Genomic DNA, 15,307 nt, shown 5'->3' with positions numbered 1-15,307 from the left:
CATCCCCAAGAGAGACCAAAATAATAATATTAGTGCATTCAATTGGATATTATATTCAGTGAGATACAGTATTCAGTGTTAGGAGTTCAGTATGCAGTATTCAGTGTTCAGTATTATGTGTTCAATTTGTGTCAAGATCATATGGCAATCTCATATTCCTTGCAAAAGAGATGAGATTATCATAAACACTTATCTTAACATATGTGTGGAATCCTATCTATTGTAATCACTCTTTTCTTCCACTACATCTGAGTCTTAAAGGAGTATAGGTATCTTTAAAGCACACTTTCTGTAAAATGGTGCAGCTACATGTTCTGTTGCTATTGTCTTTGTTTCTTCCTTCATTTCAGCTCACTTTTAATCAACCATCAGCCTCCCCTATCATCCAATGGGAAATGTATGAAGTGATTATATAACTATGTAAAGGATTGGAAATTTATAGGATTTTTAATCATATAAGATAGAACTAATTGTAAAAACATTGTATGTTTTTCTCAGATAATGTTATGTAGTATAGATTTTTTTCTCAATTGCATTTTACTTTATGTTATCAAATAAAATGTAACACTAACTTTAAAAGTAATTATCAGTAATTGCAATATAATTGTGAACCAAATAGTTATTTAAAGCAGGGTAATCAAATTTTACTTTGTATTACAAAAGTACATAATCCTAGTATTCTCCTTGAATATTTAATTTATTAAGCTAACTAAATAGTTTTAGAGTGGTTGTCTTCTTCATACCCCCACTTATTCTTGAGCCAATGTACAAATGTGATTGTATATGTGTAAAATGGTAAAGCTGAATATTAATACTATTAGTCTGTTTTTATATGTAATCAACTACAGAGAGAACATATTTCTAGGTGCATGTTTACACTTGGAACAAAATGAAAACATGAACAAAATCATACTTTTATAAGAACATTGATTTATATTACAAATTAGAATAATGATCTCATTTATTTTTCCAAAAAATATTTGAAAGAGTTAAAATACATGATTCACTTTACAAGTTAACTTTTCAAAAGTGATTCAGTTTATAAAATAATGTAAAGTGAATTAAAATATAGTCTAAAATATGGATTAAATTTATCATTTAATCTTCAGTGAAGGATACAATAAATTCAAATAATTCAAACCAACTAAAAGCTTCCCAGGCTACATCTCTCCTATTTCTTTAGAAATAGGAGATTAGGTCTGACCATGTATTCCTTAAATGCTCAGCTGCTATATGAAAAATATGCAGACCAAACCCACCAATGGCTCCATGGGAAGAAAACCTGATGGATCTGCTCCAGTAGACATTATAGCCTAGGACATCCTATGGTACAGTTCTACTCTGTCATATAAGGTCACTCTGAGTTGGTATTGACTGGAAAGCACACAATAACAACATACATTCTTTATCCTAATGAAATGTGATTTTATCATAAATGAGACATTTCAGAGAATTCCTGTAGGTTGTTTCAGAGCTGAGGACAGAGGTTATTTATTTGGGCTGAGGGCAGAGGAGCTTTGGATAAAAGGAACAAGAGTGCAAACTTCTTTATTTACAATTGTGCCTTCATTGACATCTATCCCTCCATCACCTTTGAACGTAGGCTAATATGCTCTTTGGTTATTCTATAAATGATAACCTGAAGCCTGTGCTTTTTTTCCTAATACCTGTAGATTCCAAAAGCCAGTTTATGAATTGATGAGGGTCTATGATCCTTGGCAAAATAATAATAAATAAATAATAATAATAATGTATTCAGAGATCCAAGATGATTGCCTTCTGATCTCTGGGGTTAGAAGAGAATGAAAATGTCCTTTCTGACAAGGAATGAAGGTGAAAATGCACAGTGATTTTTCTTAAATGTTTTTAATTGAAAAAGGATTTAACAATCCTTTGCAACTTTTTACATAAATATATCTGTTCATACAGGGTTTTATATATACAAGTGTGTGTATCTCTTAATTGTCTATGAAATTAGGATAGTTACATTCCTACCAATCATACGAACCTAAAAAAGCATGAGAAAGACTGATTCTTTATTCTTTTCTGACATGACATATGGCATATTTCATGTATCTTTTTGATAATATTTTAAAAATAACTTGTCTCATTTAGAATTGGCCTTTCCACTACTAATTCTGCCCAAATACTGAAAAATGTAAGGGAAGATGAATATTTTCAATATGGGAAACATGCAGAAATGAATGTAGGATGTATTTTTAAATTCTCAGATGTCTATTCTAAATTCCTTTTGAAAACAGAGAATATATTTTTTTCATTATTATTCTAATTAAAAATCCTGTTGGTGTAATTGAGGATATCCTTTTTCTGTATTAGGTAATACAGACTTGATTAATAGAATCTTGCTAGATGCTGGCTTTACAAATGAACTTGTCCAAAATTACTGGAGTAAGCAGAAAAACATGTAAGTATATGTTCCTTATTAATAAAAATATATATTCTACATTTCAGCTTAGCTTTTCTCTGGGAAATATTTTGAAAATAGGCCTCATAAATTCAACGCATATTATTCACTTTCTCAAGAATATCATTTTACAGTTTAACATATTCAGTTGTGTTTTCAATTGTAGGTGTGTCAGTATTTAACATTTGCAGTTACTCATCTTTACACATACCTACACCTCAGTGTGAATAAACCAAATTAAATACTCATGTTTTTGTGTGTGTTTCCATGTTTGTAGTATTCACATAGGAAGTGAATATGGGATTTACTTCTAATAGTACTACCATATATCCAGTAAAGAAGTTGAGAAATCTGAATATAATTTTAATTTATAACCTCATCTTCATCCTCATCAATCAATAAATCTTAAATATTTCTCCTAATGATTTCCTCTCTTTTTCAACCCAACTCCTAAGAATTCGTTTATGAGAAATTACAGTAACTAGTTTTTCCACCTTTAATGCTTGTTGTTCCTCTATTCATAGACCCCAGTCAATTCTCCATCCAACTCACACTTGCTAAATTCTTATATATATAAAACACAATTCTTATTTAAAAATAAAGGTGTATCTCTCTAACATGGATTTCAAGGGCTTTCATGAACTGATCATTCTTACAAAGCTTATACTTAAAACTTATTTCCTGTTTCTTTCTACCTTGTGTCTCATGCTTTTATTACACAACACGCCTTCACTATTTTCCATTTTGTCATACACATACTCTGCTCAGCAGGTGATGGCTTCCTGCTTCTTCTGTCATCCCTGTTGACACCTGTTCTACCTTTAAAATGCAGCTCCATTATCATTTCCTTTGAGATGCCTTCCATAAGCATCCTCCTTTTAAGTAATTACTTCATAGACATTTAACTATTAAAACATAGTGGTTATTTTTTACATATATATATGGCATCCCTGAGATTAGGAACTCATGTTTCTTTCTGTATGAACAACACCTAACTTAATATCTTGTAAGAGTAAGTTGAATTTAAAAAAAAAACAAAAAACAATTTTTGTCTTCTGTTCCAGAAAGGGAGTGAAAGCGCGATTTGTTGTGACTGATGGTGGGATTACCAGAGTGTATCCCAAAGAGTAAGTTCAAATAACACCTGTAAAAAGCAGTCTATTACAAAAGACATTTCCAAGGATCTGTACATTACCGTGCAAGGAAGCCATTCTTCAAAGAAACAAATCATCATTAGTAGATTGGAGTCATTTTTTAAAGTACTTGTATTACTAAAATACTCCATTTCTCTTTAAAATAATAATATAGGATTCCTCAATTACATCTTTGCTTGTCATAGATATTTATTATAAAATGTAAGAATTTTAAGATTTTTTTCTTTGTAGGTGCATTAAAGAAATGTAATTATTATAGCTAATTAGAATAATTATGTAGCAACTTAATTGTTTTCACTGTTCTTTGCACCTTACTGTTTGTCTTCAGAGCACTTTTGTGAATTGGGCTGTGTAGACACCAAGTCTAATTAATATCAATTGACCTATTAATTGACTTTTCATGGTTACCTGGCTAGTAAATGGCAGAGCTAAGACTACAGTGCAGCTTTCTGGTCCTTATTGTAATGAGAGGCTGGTATATTGCTTGGTGATGAGTGTCAGTTATACCACCAATTGCCACTAACTTTTTCAGTCATACATAAAATTCAGTGGTCCCCCCAGAGAGAAAACTGGGTCATCTGATCGATTAAAGAACACAAATGATGAAATATTTCCCCCCTTAGAGCTGGAGAAAATTGGCAAGAAAACCCAGAGACATATGAGGACAGCTTCTATAAAAGAAGCCTGGATAATGACAACTATGTTTTCACTGCTCCCTACTTTAATAGTAAGTATTGCTTTGGAATTCAGTGCTCTCATTTTTGAAAACTAAATGATTGCTATTACCTGCTTTCCCAGGAATAAAGATACTTTATGTTAACTGGTCAGAGTAGCTATAATTGAGTGTATGGTATATGAAAGCCATTGGAAAAGGAGAAAAGAAGCCTCCATTTAGTTGAAGACATAAAATGCACACAGGAAATGGTTGTCCAATAATGCAGAGATAGCATATAATCAGATTTATGAGTAGCAGGCATTAGTTATACAGAGAAACACATGTAGATAATGCCTAATTTCAGGTACTGGAAGTATATTGAAGAATGATTGATGAGTTAAATGAAGTAGAATAAATTGATTAATTATCTTTTTATCAGTATTAATTATATAATATAGTATTTATAAACATTAGAAATAACACATCTTTTAACATATATATAATCCTCCAACATTTCCAGGGATAGACATTATTTATCCCTATTTTCACAAATTCCAAGAACACACAGCTTAAACAATGTATAGAAGCAAAGCCAGTTTTATGAATCCAAGATCACTGTTTCCGCTTCACTGCAGTGGCCTCCTCAATATTTTAGCCACTGTCATGAAGCACAGATTTGCCGTTCATTCATTATACTATGTAAGTAGTGCCAGCCAAACACAGATCCTAAAGTCAATTAATGCAGACTAATTTGTGGACAATCTGGTGTATAGAGGAAGAAAGGAAGAAGAAACCACAGATCTCTTTGTAGTGTATATCAAAGACCAAACTTACAGCCATCAAGTTGATTCTGACTCATAGTGCCACCGGTGGATTTCCAAGGTTGTAAATCTTAATGGACACAAACTGTCTCATCTTTCTTCCTTAGAGCAGCTGGTGAGTTCAAACCACCAATCTTTTGGTTAGCAGCCAAATGCTTTAACCACTATACCACCAGAGCTCCTTTATAGTAGTATATAGACACTAGAATATTTAAGCAAAACACTATTGACCTATTAAGGAAATTCAACATTATAATTTTATTTCATTTTTTTTTTTAGAAAGTGGACCTGGTGCCTATGAATCAGGCATTATGGTAAGCAAAGCTGTAGAAATATATATCCAAGGAAAACTTCTTAAACCTGCAGGTAAGGATGCATATTATAACAGGAGCATACATGAGCATGCCTGCCCATGTTTTTGCACACATTCACAAAACGTACATTAAGTCCAGAATTAAATGTGGCCTGTCATTTATATTATAAATTGTATCACTTGTAAGGTAGGCCATTGTAAATCCTCAACCATAGTAAGGTCAAAGATATATGTGTGTGTGTGTGTGTGTGTGTGTGTGATTTTAAATAAATAAGTAAATAAAACATAATAGTTATGGATGAAACTGACCATAAAATCAGATCAATATAGAGAGAGATGGAGATCTTTCAAATATGTGGGTACTTTTATACATTGTTGAGTAAATCTTTGGAGTCAAGTTAGTGTCATATATCAAAATTTTAAATGCAAAATTTTAAATGCTGGGTTGATCCAGCCCACTTCTAGAGATCTCTATTACAAGATGCTTTCCAATTCATACAAAGATACATAGCCAAGGATGAACATATTTTTTTTATTTTAAACATGGAAAGTTACGTTTCCATCAGTGGGGAAAAAGATGAATTAATTAAGATGAATTAAAAAAGATGAATGGTACTATGACTACCATGTGCCTGTTAAAAAGAATTCGGTAACATTGCCATTAAAGCCAAACACCAAGCTACAGATAAACACATAAACACCTGAGATGACCAGATGGGGGACAGTGAACAGAAGTATACTGTAGACCAAGGATAGATTCAACTGAGGCTAATCTTGCACAGACACCAGTGATACAAAATACCTGCAGTACTTACAGAAACAATAGAAGACAGACACTGAGTAATCCTTCACAGACAACCAGACACTATGGGAGAGAGATCCAATAGATCTATCGTCTCAGGACCATAGTACTGCGGGGCACCACACTCACTTGGCACAACAAAATTCATAAAAGCATTGCTCCACATCCTACATTGGTGAGTACCAACTGGGGTCTTAAAACTTTCAAGCGGCCATCTAAGATGCAGCTAACGGTCTCCTAGCGTCAGAAGCAAAGAAGAGTGCAAAAAAAACAAGGGCATTTGGAAGCAATCAGCCCTAGGACACAATGGCCCTAGAGACCAGAAGAACCAGATGGTACCTGGCTACCAATGCCAATCACTCAGAAAAGGATCAAATCTGGAGATCCTGGATTGAGTGGGAGGAAAAACATGGAACAAAATAAAAAAAACTCAATAATGACCAGAATTTCTGGTCAGATGAAATCTGATGAGACCCCCCAATGTTATGACCCTGGAATACATTCTGAGTATGGAATAAAACACACCCCCAGGGGCTGGCTTTCAACCCAACAGTTAACAAGATGTACACACAGGCCACTCAACCCAAGATGACGCACCCATATACTCTATGGTATTACATCCCTTAGATCGATAGCCCATGGGGCACCACAGGACCAACATTCAAATTGAGGAAATGCAGGACAATCAGGAGTGCATAAATATAAGGGGCACAGGGAGAGGGTTACATGGTAGGGAGGGGAGGAGACTGGGTTAGGGTTGGACATGGTAAGTGTGGAGTGAAACTAAATGTACACATAACATTGGATGTAAAACAAGCTCTTAAAATAAAAAAGAATTAGGTAGGTAAGGTTGTGTGTCAACTTGGCTGGCCCATGATTCTCAGTGTTTAGCAGTTACATATAGTTAAGCAATTGTGAGATGATGTAATTTGATAATTATACATTTATGTAGTCATCCCTATTTTGTGATGGATATAATGTAATTACCTCCATAATGAGATCTGCTGTGGATGTTCCAGCAAGGCTCTGGTTCTGCTCTGGATCCTGCATCAAACTTGTTATCATCTGACCTCCAGTTCTTGGAATTTGTCAGCCTTCACAGCCTGTGAGCCAAAAGCCTGCTGTCTTACTTGGATTCATTCTTTCCTTACTTGGATTTATCAGCCTCCATGGTCTGTGAGCCAGCAGCCTGTCACCTTACCTTCTGATCTTGAGATTCACTGGCCCCTGCAGCCTATGAGCCAAAAACTTGGTGTCTTTCTTGCCTATCTTGGGTTCATCAGTTGCCACAGCCTGTGAGCCAGCAGCCTGCCATCTCACCTGCTGATGTTAGATCTTCAGCCCTTGCAGCTACAAGTCAGGAGAAGCCTCCAACCTGATGCCTGACCCACAGGTGTAGGACTTACCAGCCTCTACAACGTCCTGAACCATTTCCTTGAGATAAATATTTCTCTTTGTATCTGTGTGTGTGTGTGTGTGTGTATGTATAAACTCACTGCATTGAGTCAATTCCAATTCAAAGCGACTCCCTTTCAATTTTGGAGACAGTGAATCTTTACAGAAGTAGATTGTTCCATCTTCCTTCCACAGAATGGCTGGTGGGTTTGAACTGCCATGCTTCTGGTTAACAGTGCCTTAGGTATTGTGCTGCAAGAGCTCCATATATGTGCGTGTGTGTGTCTATGTATGTATGTATGTATATGTGTATGTATAAACACACTTCACTAGTTTTGCTTCTCTAGAGAACTAAGCCTAAGATATTTGGTACCAGGAGTGGGGTGCTACTCTAACATGTATCTAAAATGAGGCAGCAGTTTTGGAATCAGGTAATGGGTAGAAGCTCGAAGAGTTTTGAGGTGCTTAATAGTAAAAGTGATCCCTAAGGCATTTTACTGCTAACCAGAAGTCTGGCAGTTCAAACCCATCAGCCACTCCTCAGAAGGAAGACTGGGAGATCTACTTCCATAGTGATGTACCCTCAGAAACCCAAGGAGGGGTCACTGTGAGTTGGAGCCTACTTGACAGCAGTGAGTTTGGCTTTGCTTTGGGATAGTAAAAGGAGCTCTGATTTTTCAGTGGTTATGGCATTTGACTGCTAACCAAAATGTTGATGGTTCAAACCCACCAACTACTCCATGCGAGAAAGATGAGGCAGTCTGTGTCTGTAAAGATTATAGTCTTGTAACACTGTGGGGCAGTTCTACTTTGCCCTGTAGGATCACTATAAGTCAGAGTCAACTAGATAGCAGTGGGTAATGGTAAAAGCCTAGATTGCCTTGAAGAGACTATTGGTGGAATTATGGATGTCAAAGGCAATTCTAGTGACTCAGAGGATGTGAGGGGAGCTGTAACACTGGAGATGACACTGACAATGAGAAACAACAGCATAGAAAAGGTGGCAGCAGAACCAGGAGACTGACATGAGACAGTCATGCTCCCGTGTGGGAGCTAACCCATGAAGTGAAAGAGATGAGTGCTTTGGGACAGAAAGCTTCCTGGCAGAGTTGGAAGACTTCAGGCACTTGCCAATGGAGATAGGCTTGTCAACCCACAGAACAAAAGAGCTGAATGCCTTCGGCTGAGGCTTACTGGCAGAGTAGGTGCTTCTGGGCACTTAGCAGTAGAGCTAAAGAGTTTTTTAACACTTCCTTGAGAAGGACAGATGCCTGATGGGATGAGAGACCAAGGAACCAGGAAGCAGAGGCTGAAGGGGCAAGGAGCACAGGAAGTAGAACTGTCTTGGTCTCAAAGAGTAGATCTATAACCCCTGGGGTCTCAAAGGTTGGAGCCATTGCCTCCTAAGTTTCAAGGGGTCAGATCTTCACCAACTTGATTCCAGAGTTTGGGGATGCCATTCATGAATGCCAGGGTGATGGGGTCAGATTTACTGCCCAGAGCTGAGGGCTGGGACTTCCATCCCCAAGAAGCAGAAAAATGGGGCATGCCATGGCCTAGACTGAGATGTCACCATTGAGATGCACCAGGAAAACTGAGCTTCCCAAAGCCAAAGGAACAGAGTTTCCATCCCAGTGGACCTGGAAAGCATAGCTGAAGCCCAGGGTTGTTGGTTCTCCATCCAAAATCCAGAGAGCACAGCCAACACTGAGTCTGGAGAGCAGAACAACTACCTTGATGGTCTCACAGATCAGAGGATTATTTTCAAACCTTGAGAGCTAATGTAAATTGTTCTCTTGGAATTATTACTTGCTTGGTACCTGTTATTCTTTCTTTCCCTCTGAGTTCTCCAGTTTGTAATGGAAATGTCTATCTTGTGCCTGTTCCACCTTTGTATTTTGGAAGCAGATAACTTGTATTCTGGATTTCACATATAGGTTTACAGATGAAAATTTTTCCCCGGGTTAGATTTTGTGATCTGATGTTATTGTCCTAAATGTTAGAAATCCTAATCTGTCTGTGGTTAATGAGGCAGGATTAGAGTGGGATGGAATAGCTCCCTTAGGTCACAAGCCAAATCCTCTGTAAAAAGAGTTTCCCTGGGGTATGGCCTGCATCACCTTCTTTCTTAAAAGAGATAAAAGGAGAGAGAAGCAAGCAGAGAAGCAGAGCCCTGACTATCAAAAAGAAAGAAGAGGTAGGAGTGGAGTATATCCTTTGGAACTTTAGTCCCTGCTTTGAAAATCTCCTAGACCCACAGGAAGACTGATGCCAAGACATAGGCAGATCTCCAAGGGACTTTGGACCCAAAGATATTGAAAGGAGACAAGAACCTTTCTCCAGAGCTGATTGAGAGGGAAAGCCCTCCCCTAGAGTTGGAGCTCTGAATTCAGACTGCTAGTCTCCTAAATTGTGAGAGAATGAATTTCTATTTGTTCAAGCATCCAGTTGCGGTATTTCTGTTTTAGCAACACTACATAACTAAGATGATAGGCCTCTATTTTAAAAATTTGCAATACAATATGTGGAAAAATTACCTTTTTGGTAAAATAAAACAGATCAAGCAAACAAACTAACAGTAAAATAGTATTAGGGGGAATTGAAAGTGTGATGGAGGAATGGGTACAATAAAATAAAGGATATAATTGCTTTTTATAAATTGTATAATTTGATATGATATGAACTTTACAAAGAGTATATATTTGAGTGACCAGATAGAGAAGATAGTTTACCTTCCTTCTCCTGAGGGCAATTTTACCCCCTCAGAGATTCTATTACATAGATTCACTCCCTCACTCACTCAATACTCATTCATCTATTCCTTCATTTTATGTATATACAATATTTTATTGTATTTTGGGTGAAAGATTACACAGCAAAATACGTTCTCATTTAACAATTTTTGTATTTTTTATTCAGTGATATTGGTTGCATTTTTCAGAATGTGTCATCATTCTTACTATTTTCATTCAGATTGTCCTGTTTCCATTTAATCTAGTTTCCTGCCTCACTTTACCTTTTCATCTTTGCTTTAGGATAACTGTTGGCTATTTTTTTTTTTTTTTAATTCAAACCAAAACCCATTGCTGTTCAGTCGATTCTGATTCATAGCACAGAGTAGAATTGCCCCATAGAATTTCCAGGGCTATGATTTTTCCAACAAGGACCTATTATTATTCCAGGGCTATAATCTTTACAGACTGGACTTGCTGTTATTCAAATTTACACACCAGCAACTGAAGTCAAAGATAAGGAAATTGAAGACTTTTACCAACTTCTGCAGTCTGTAATTGACTTAATGTGCAATCAAGATGGATTGATTATTACTAGTGGTTAGAATGCAAAAATTGTAAACAAAGAAGAGTCACCAGTAGTTAGAAGATATGGCTTTGGTGATAGAAATGATCTCATGATAAAATTTTGCAAGACCACTGACTTATTTGTTGCATAGTACCTTTTTGCCACAACACAAATGATGGCTATACATGTGGACTTAGCCAGAGAGAGTGCACAGAAATTAGATTGACTACATCTATGGAAGGAGGCAATGGAGAAGCTCCACATCTTCAGCCAAAATAAGGCCAGGAGCTGACTGTGGAACAGACCAGCAACTGCTCATAGGCAAATTCAAACTGAAGCTGAATAATATTAAAATAAGTCCAGGAAAGCCAAAAGATGACCTTGATTATATTCCACCTGAATTTAGAGACCATCTGAAGAATAGATTTGATGCATTGCACACTGATTACCAAAAACCAGATAAATTGTGAGATGACATCAAGAGCATTATGCATGAAGATAGCAAAAGGTCATTAAAAGGACAGACAAAGGAGAAAAGACCAAATGAATGTCAGAGGAGACTCAGAAACTTGCTCTTGAACAGAGAGTAGGTAAGGCAAATGGAAGAAATGACAAAATAAAAGAGCTGAACAGAAGATTTCAAAGAGCAGGTCAAGAAGACAAAGGCAATTATTACAATGAAATGTTCAAAGACCTGGAGTTAGAAAAACAAACGATAGAACATGATCGGCATTTATCAACCTGAAAGAACTGAAGAAAAAAATGCAATATTGAAAGATTCTGTGGCCAAGATATTGAATGATGCAGGAAACATTGAAAGAAGATGTAAGGAATACACCGAGTCACTGTACCAAAATGAATTGCTTGATGTTTACCCATTTCAGGAGGTAGAGTATGATCAAGAATCAGTGGTATTGAAGGAAGAAGTCAAAGCTGCACTGAAGGAATTGGCGAAAAACAAGGGTCTAGGAACTGTCAGGATACCCATTGAGATGTTTAAACAAATGGATACTGCGCTGGAGGCACTTACTCATCTATGCCAAGAAATTTGAAAGACAGCTACCCAGCCAACTCACTGGAAGAGATCCATATTTGTACCCATTCCAAAGAAAAGTGATCCTACAAATGTGGAAATCATCAAACAATATCATTAATATCACATACAAGTAAAATCTCACTGAAGATAATTCAAAAATGATTGAAGCAATATATTGATAAGGAACTTCCAAAAATGCAAGCTGGATTCAGAATAGGATGGTGAACAAGGGATATCATTGCTGGTGTCAGATGGATCTTGGCTGAAAGCAAAGACATAACAGAAAAATGTTTACTTGTGTTTTATTGACTATGCAAAAAACATTTGACTGTGTGGATTGTAACAAAATATTGATAACATTGAGAAGAATGGAAATTGCAAAGCACTTAATTGTACTCATGAGGAACCCGTACATAGACCAGGAGACTTGTTGGAACAGAACAAGAGGATACTGCATGGTTTCAAATCAAGAAGGGAGTGTATCAAAGTTGTGTTCTTTCACCATAATTGTTCAGTCTGTATGCTGAGCAAATAAACTGAGAAGCTGGACTATATGAAGAAGAACATGGCATCAGGATTGGAAGAAGACTCATTAACAACCTTCAATATGTAGATACACAACTTTGCTTGCTGAAAGTGAAGATGACCTGAAGCACTCACTGAAGAAGATTAAAGACTACACTCTGCATTATTGATTATACTTCAAAATAGAGAAAATGAAAAACCTGAACCAATAAGGAGTGTCATGATAAAAGGAGAAAAGATAGTAGTCATCAAGGATTTCATATTACTTGGTTCCACAGTCAACACCAATGGTAGTTGCAGTCAAGAAATCAGATGACATAATGCACTGTGAAAACCTGCTACCAAAAAAAAAAAAAAAACCTCTTTAAAGTGCTGAAGAGCAAAGACGTCTCTTTGAAGACTAAGGTGAGCCCAACCCAAGCCATGATGTTTTCAGTAGCCTCACATGCTTGTGAAAGCTGGACAGTATATAAAGAAGACCTGAAAAGAGTTGATGCTTTTGAGTTGTGGTGTTGACAAAGAATGCTGAAAGTACCATGGACTGGCAGAAGAACTAACGAATCTGTGCAGCCCAAATGCTCCTTGAAAGCAAGAATGGCCTACTTTGGTCATGTTGTCAGAAGGGACCATTCCCTGGAGAAGGATGTCATGCTTGGTAAAGTGGAGGGTCAGCAAAAAAAGTGGAAGGCCCTCAAGGATGTGGATTGACACAGTGGCTGCAATGATGGGCTCAGGTATAGCAAGGATTGTGAGGCTGGCACAGGACTTGTCGGTATTTCATTCTGTTGTACATAGGGTTGCTATGAGTTGGAACAGATTCGACAGCACCTAACAACAACATCAGTCTTAACAGAAACAGACTGCCACATCTTTCTCCTGCAGAGCAAAGCTAGTATGTTAGAAACACTGACCTTTTGTTTAGCAGCTGAGTGCTTACTCACTGCATTGCTACTGTTTAGTTTATAAGCCAATCTGTTATTTTGCTAAAAGGTGACTTCTAGGACTAGTTTCAGCTCAAAGTTTAAAGGGTATCTTAGAAAAACAATCTCAGGGCTTCCTTTAGTCTCAACCCATCCAGTATCTACTGTCTACTGGTCCAGTAAATCTGGCCCTTTTTAAGAATTTGAGTTTAGTTCTACATTTTTCTCCCATTCTAGCTGGGACCATCTAATATTTGCCTTGTCAGAATAGTCAATTGTGGTAGCTAGGCACTGTGTAATTCTTCTGGTCCAGTGTATATGAGGCTATAGCTCATGTAGACTGTTAGTCCTATAGACTAGTTTCTTCTTTGAGTCTTTGGTTACCTTCTTTCTCTTCCGTTCTGAACAGGTAGAGTCCAATAGTTGTACCTTAGATGGCCACTCACAAACTTTTAAGACTGAGATGCTACTCACCAAACTAAGATGTAGAGCAAACACTTTATCCTTCGTGGTCCTAATTCATTTACTCAGTCATCCTCTTAGCTGCTCACTCGTTCTCCTGCTCTCATCATTTACCTATCCATTGTCTCAACAAACATTTTTAAGCACTGACTGCATGCACTGTTCAGGTTAGGCAACCCTCTTACAATATACTACTCCAATGACTTATTTGTAAGGCTATTACTGACATTTTCATTTTCTTTATTTTACTATATTAGTTAATTGGGCAGGTTGTACAAGTAAGTAAAATGTTTTGCGAATATAAGTCAAAGTTTATGTAATAGTTTAAGAGCTATTAGCATTACTTCTTAATGAAGACTCCAAAGAAATATATTTCTGTGACAAGCATTTAATCCATTTGCTATTGGATAAATTATCTAAATTATCAGATAGCAAAAATTCTATGGCAGCTAATTATATAGTTTCAATTAATTAAAATCAACTTTGCAATGCATAGCTACAATTAAATAGATATTCATTATTCATATGTTTTCATTTTAACTTTATATTTGTCTACTTAGAATATTCTATATGTTAGAGGAAAGATAGATGATTGAGAATTATGGGTTCTGGTAATATATGTATTAATTTTCCTTTGCATAATTTTTCAGTTGTTGGAATTAAAATTGATGTAAATTCCTGGATAGAGAATTTTACCAAAACTTCAATCAGGGATCCGGTAAGATAATTATTATTTTTTTATTTTTTTTAAATTCTTTTGCTATACTTAATAATCTCAAAAATGCATGTAAGAAAAAAACAATAAATTTCTTAGAAAAATAAATGTTCAGTGCTACTATGTTGAAGTAGAATTATGAATTCATTAATTATTCAAAATAATTCTTTTTTAGGGTGAGCATTTAATTGATTATAAGACGAATAATCTTTCTGTGCTGAAATTTGAAATGCTACCTGTCAGTTGATATTTTCTTATTTTAAAGTTAAAACTATTATCTTTTTCTGATAGAGTGGGCCATGTTTTAATCTTATTATCATGCTAGATACATTATTCCAATATTTCTAATTATAATATGTTAATTATATAATTCAAATTCAAATTCTTTTAAATATATAAGGTTATAATTTCATTTCTGCCTTTCAGTGTGCTGGTCCAGTTTGTGACTGCAAAAGAAATAGTGATGTAAGAAAACTCTTTAAAATAAATTTCTGTGATTACAAATTTTTGTGTGTCAGCCTGCTTTTTTTGTTTGTTTGTTAAAGAAAGATGTAATAATTTGTAATTAAATGCTAAAACATGTTCTTTGGGATTGAGAGCTCATCAGTACATAGAATTTGAATTTAGGTTTTTAATTCCTAACTTAATAATTTCTATTTTTTAAAATATTCATATTTTATGGGAAGGTATCAAAAAAAACCTCTGGTAGCATAGTGCCTAAGGCACTTGACTGCTAACCAGAAGGCTGGCGGTTCAAACCCACCAGCCACTCCTCGGAAGGAAG

The 15,307-nt window shown here is 36.0% G+C and overlaps 1 protein-coding gene across 1 annotated transcript in view; it reads left to right on the top strand.

Moving 5' to 3' along the window:
• Positions 1-15,307, top strand: part of CACNA2D1 (calcium voltage-gated channel auxiliary subunit alpha2delta 1) — a 635,761-nt gene that overhangs the window by 597,879 nt on the left and 22,575 nt on the right. Inside the window, exons 27-32 of the mRNA XM_042781442.1 lie at positions 2,338-2,425; positions 3,490-3,552; positions 4,203-4,306; positions 5,335-5,421; positions 14,459-14,526; positions 14,950-14,988. Coding sequence (XP_042637376.1) covers positions 2,338-2,425; positions 3,490-3,552; positions 4,203-4,306; positions 5,335-5,421; positions 14,459-14,526; positions 14,950-14,988 — 449 coding nt within the window. The remainder of the gene's footprint in view (positions 1-2,337; positions 2,426-3,489; positions 3,553-4,202; positions 4,307-5,334; positions 5,422-14,458; positions 14,527-14,949; positions 14,989-15,307) is intronic.

This window comes from Orycteropus afer, unplaced genomic scaffold (assembly GCF_000298275.1).
Source record: "Orycteropus afer afer isolate SDZICR_OR568_19922 unplaced genomic scaffold, OryAfe1.0 scaffold00007, whole genome shotgun sequence".
Taxonomy (NCBI): domain Eukaryota; kingdom Metazoa; phylum Chordata; class Mammalia; order Tubulidentata; family Orycteropodidae; genus Orycteropus; species Orycteropus afer.
The sequence above is the reverse complement of the archived record's forward strand: the minus strand, read 5'-3'. Positions and strand labels throughout refer to the sequence as shown.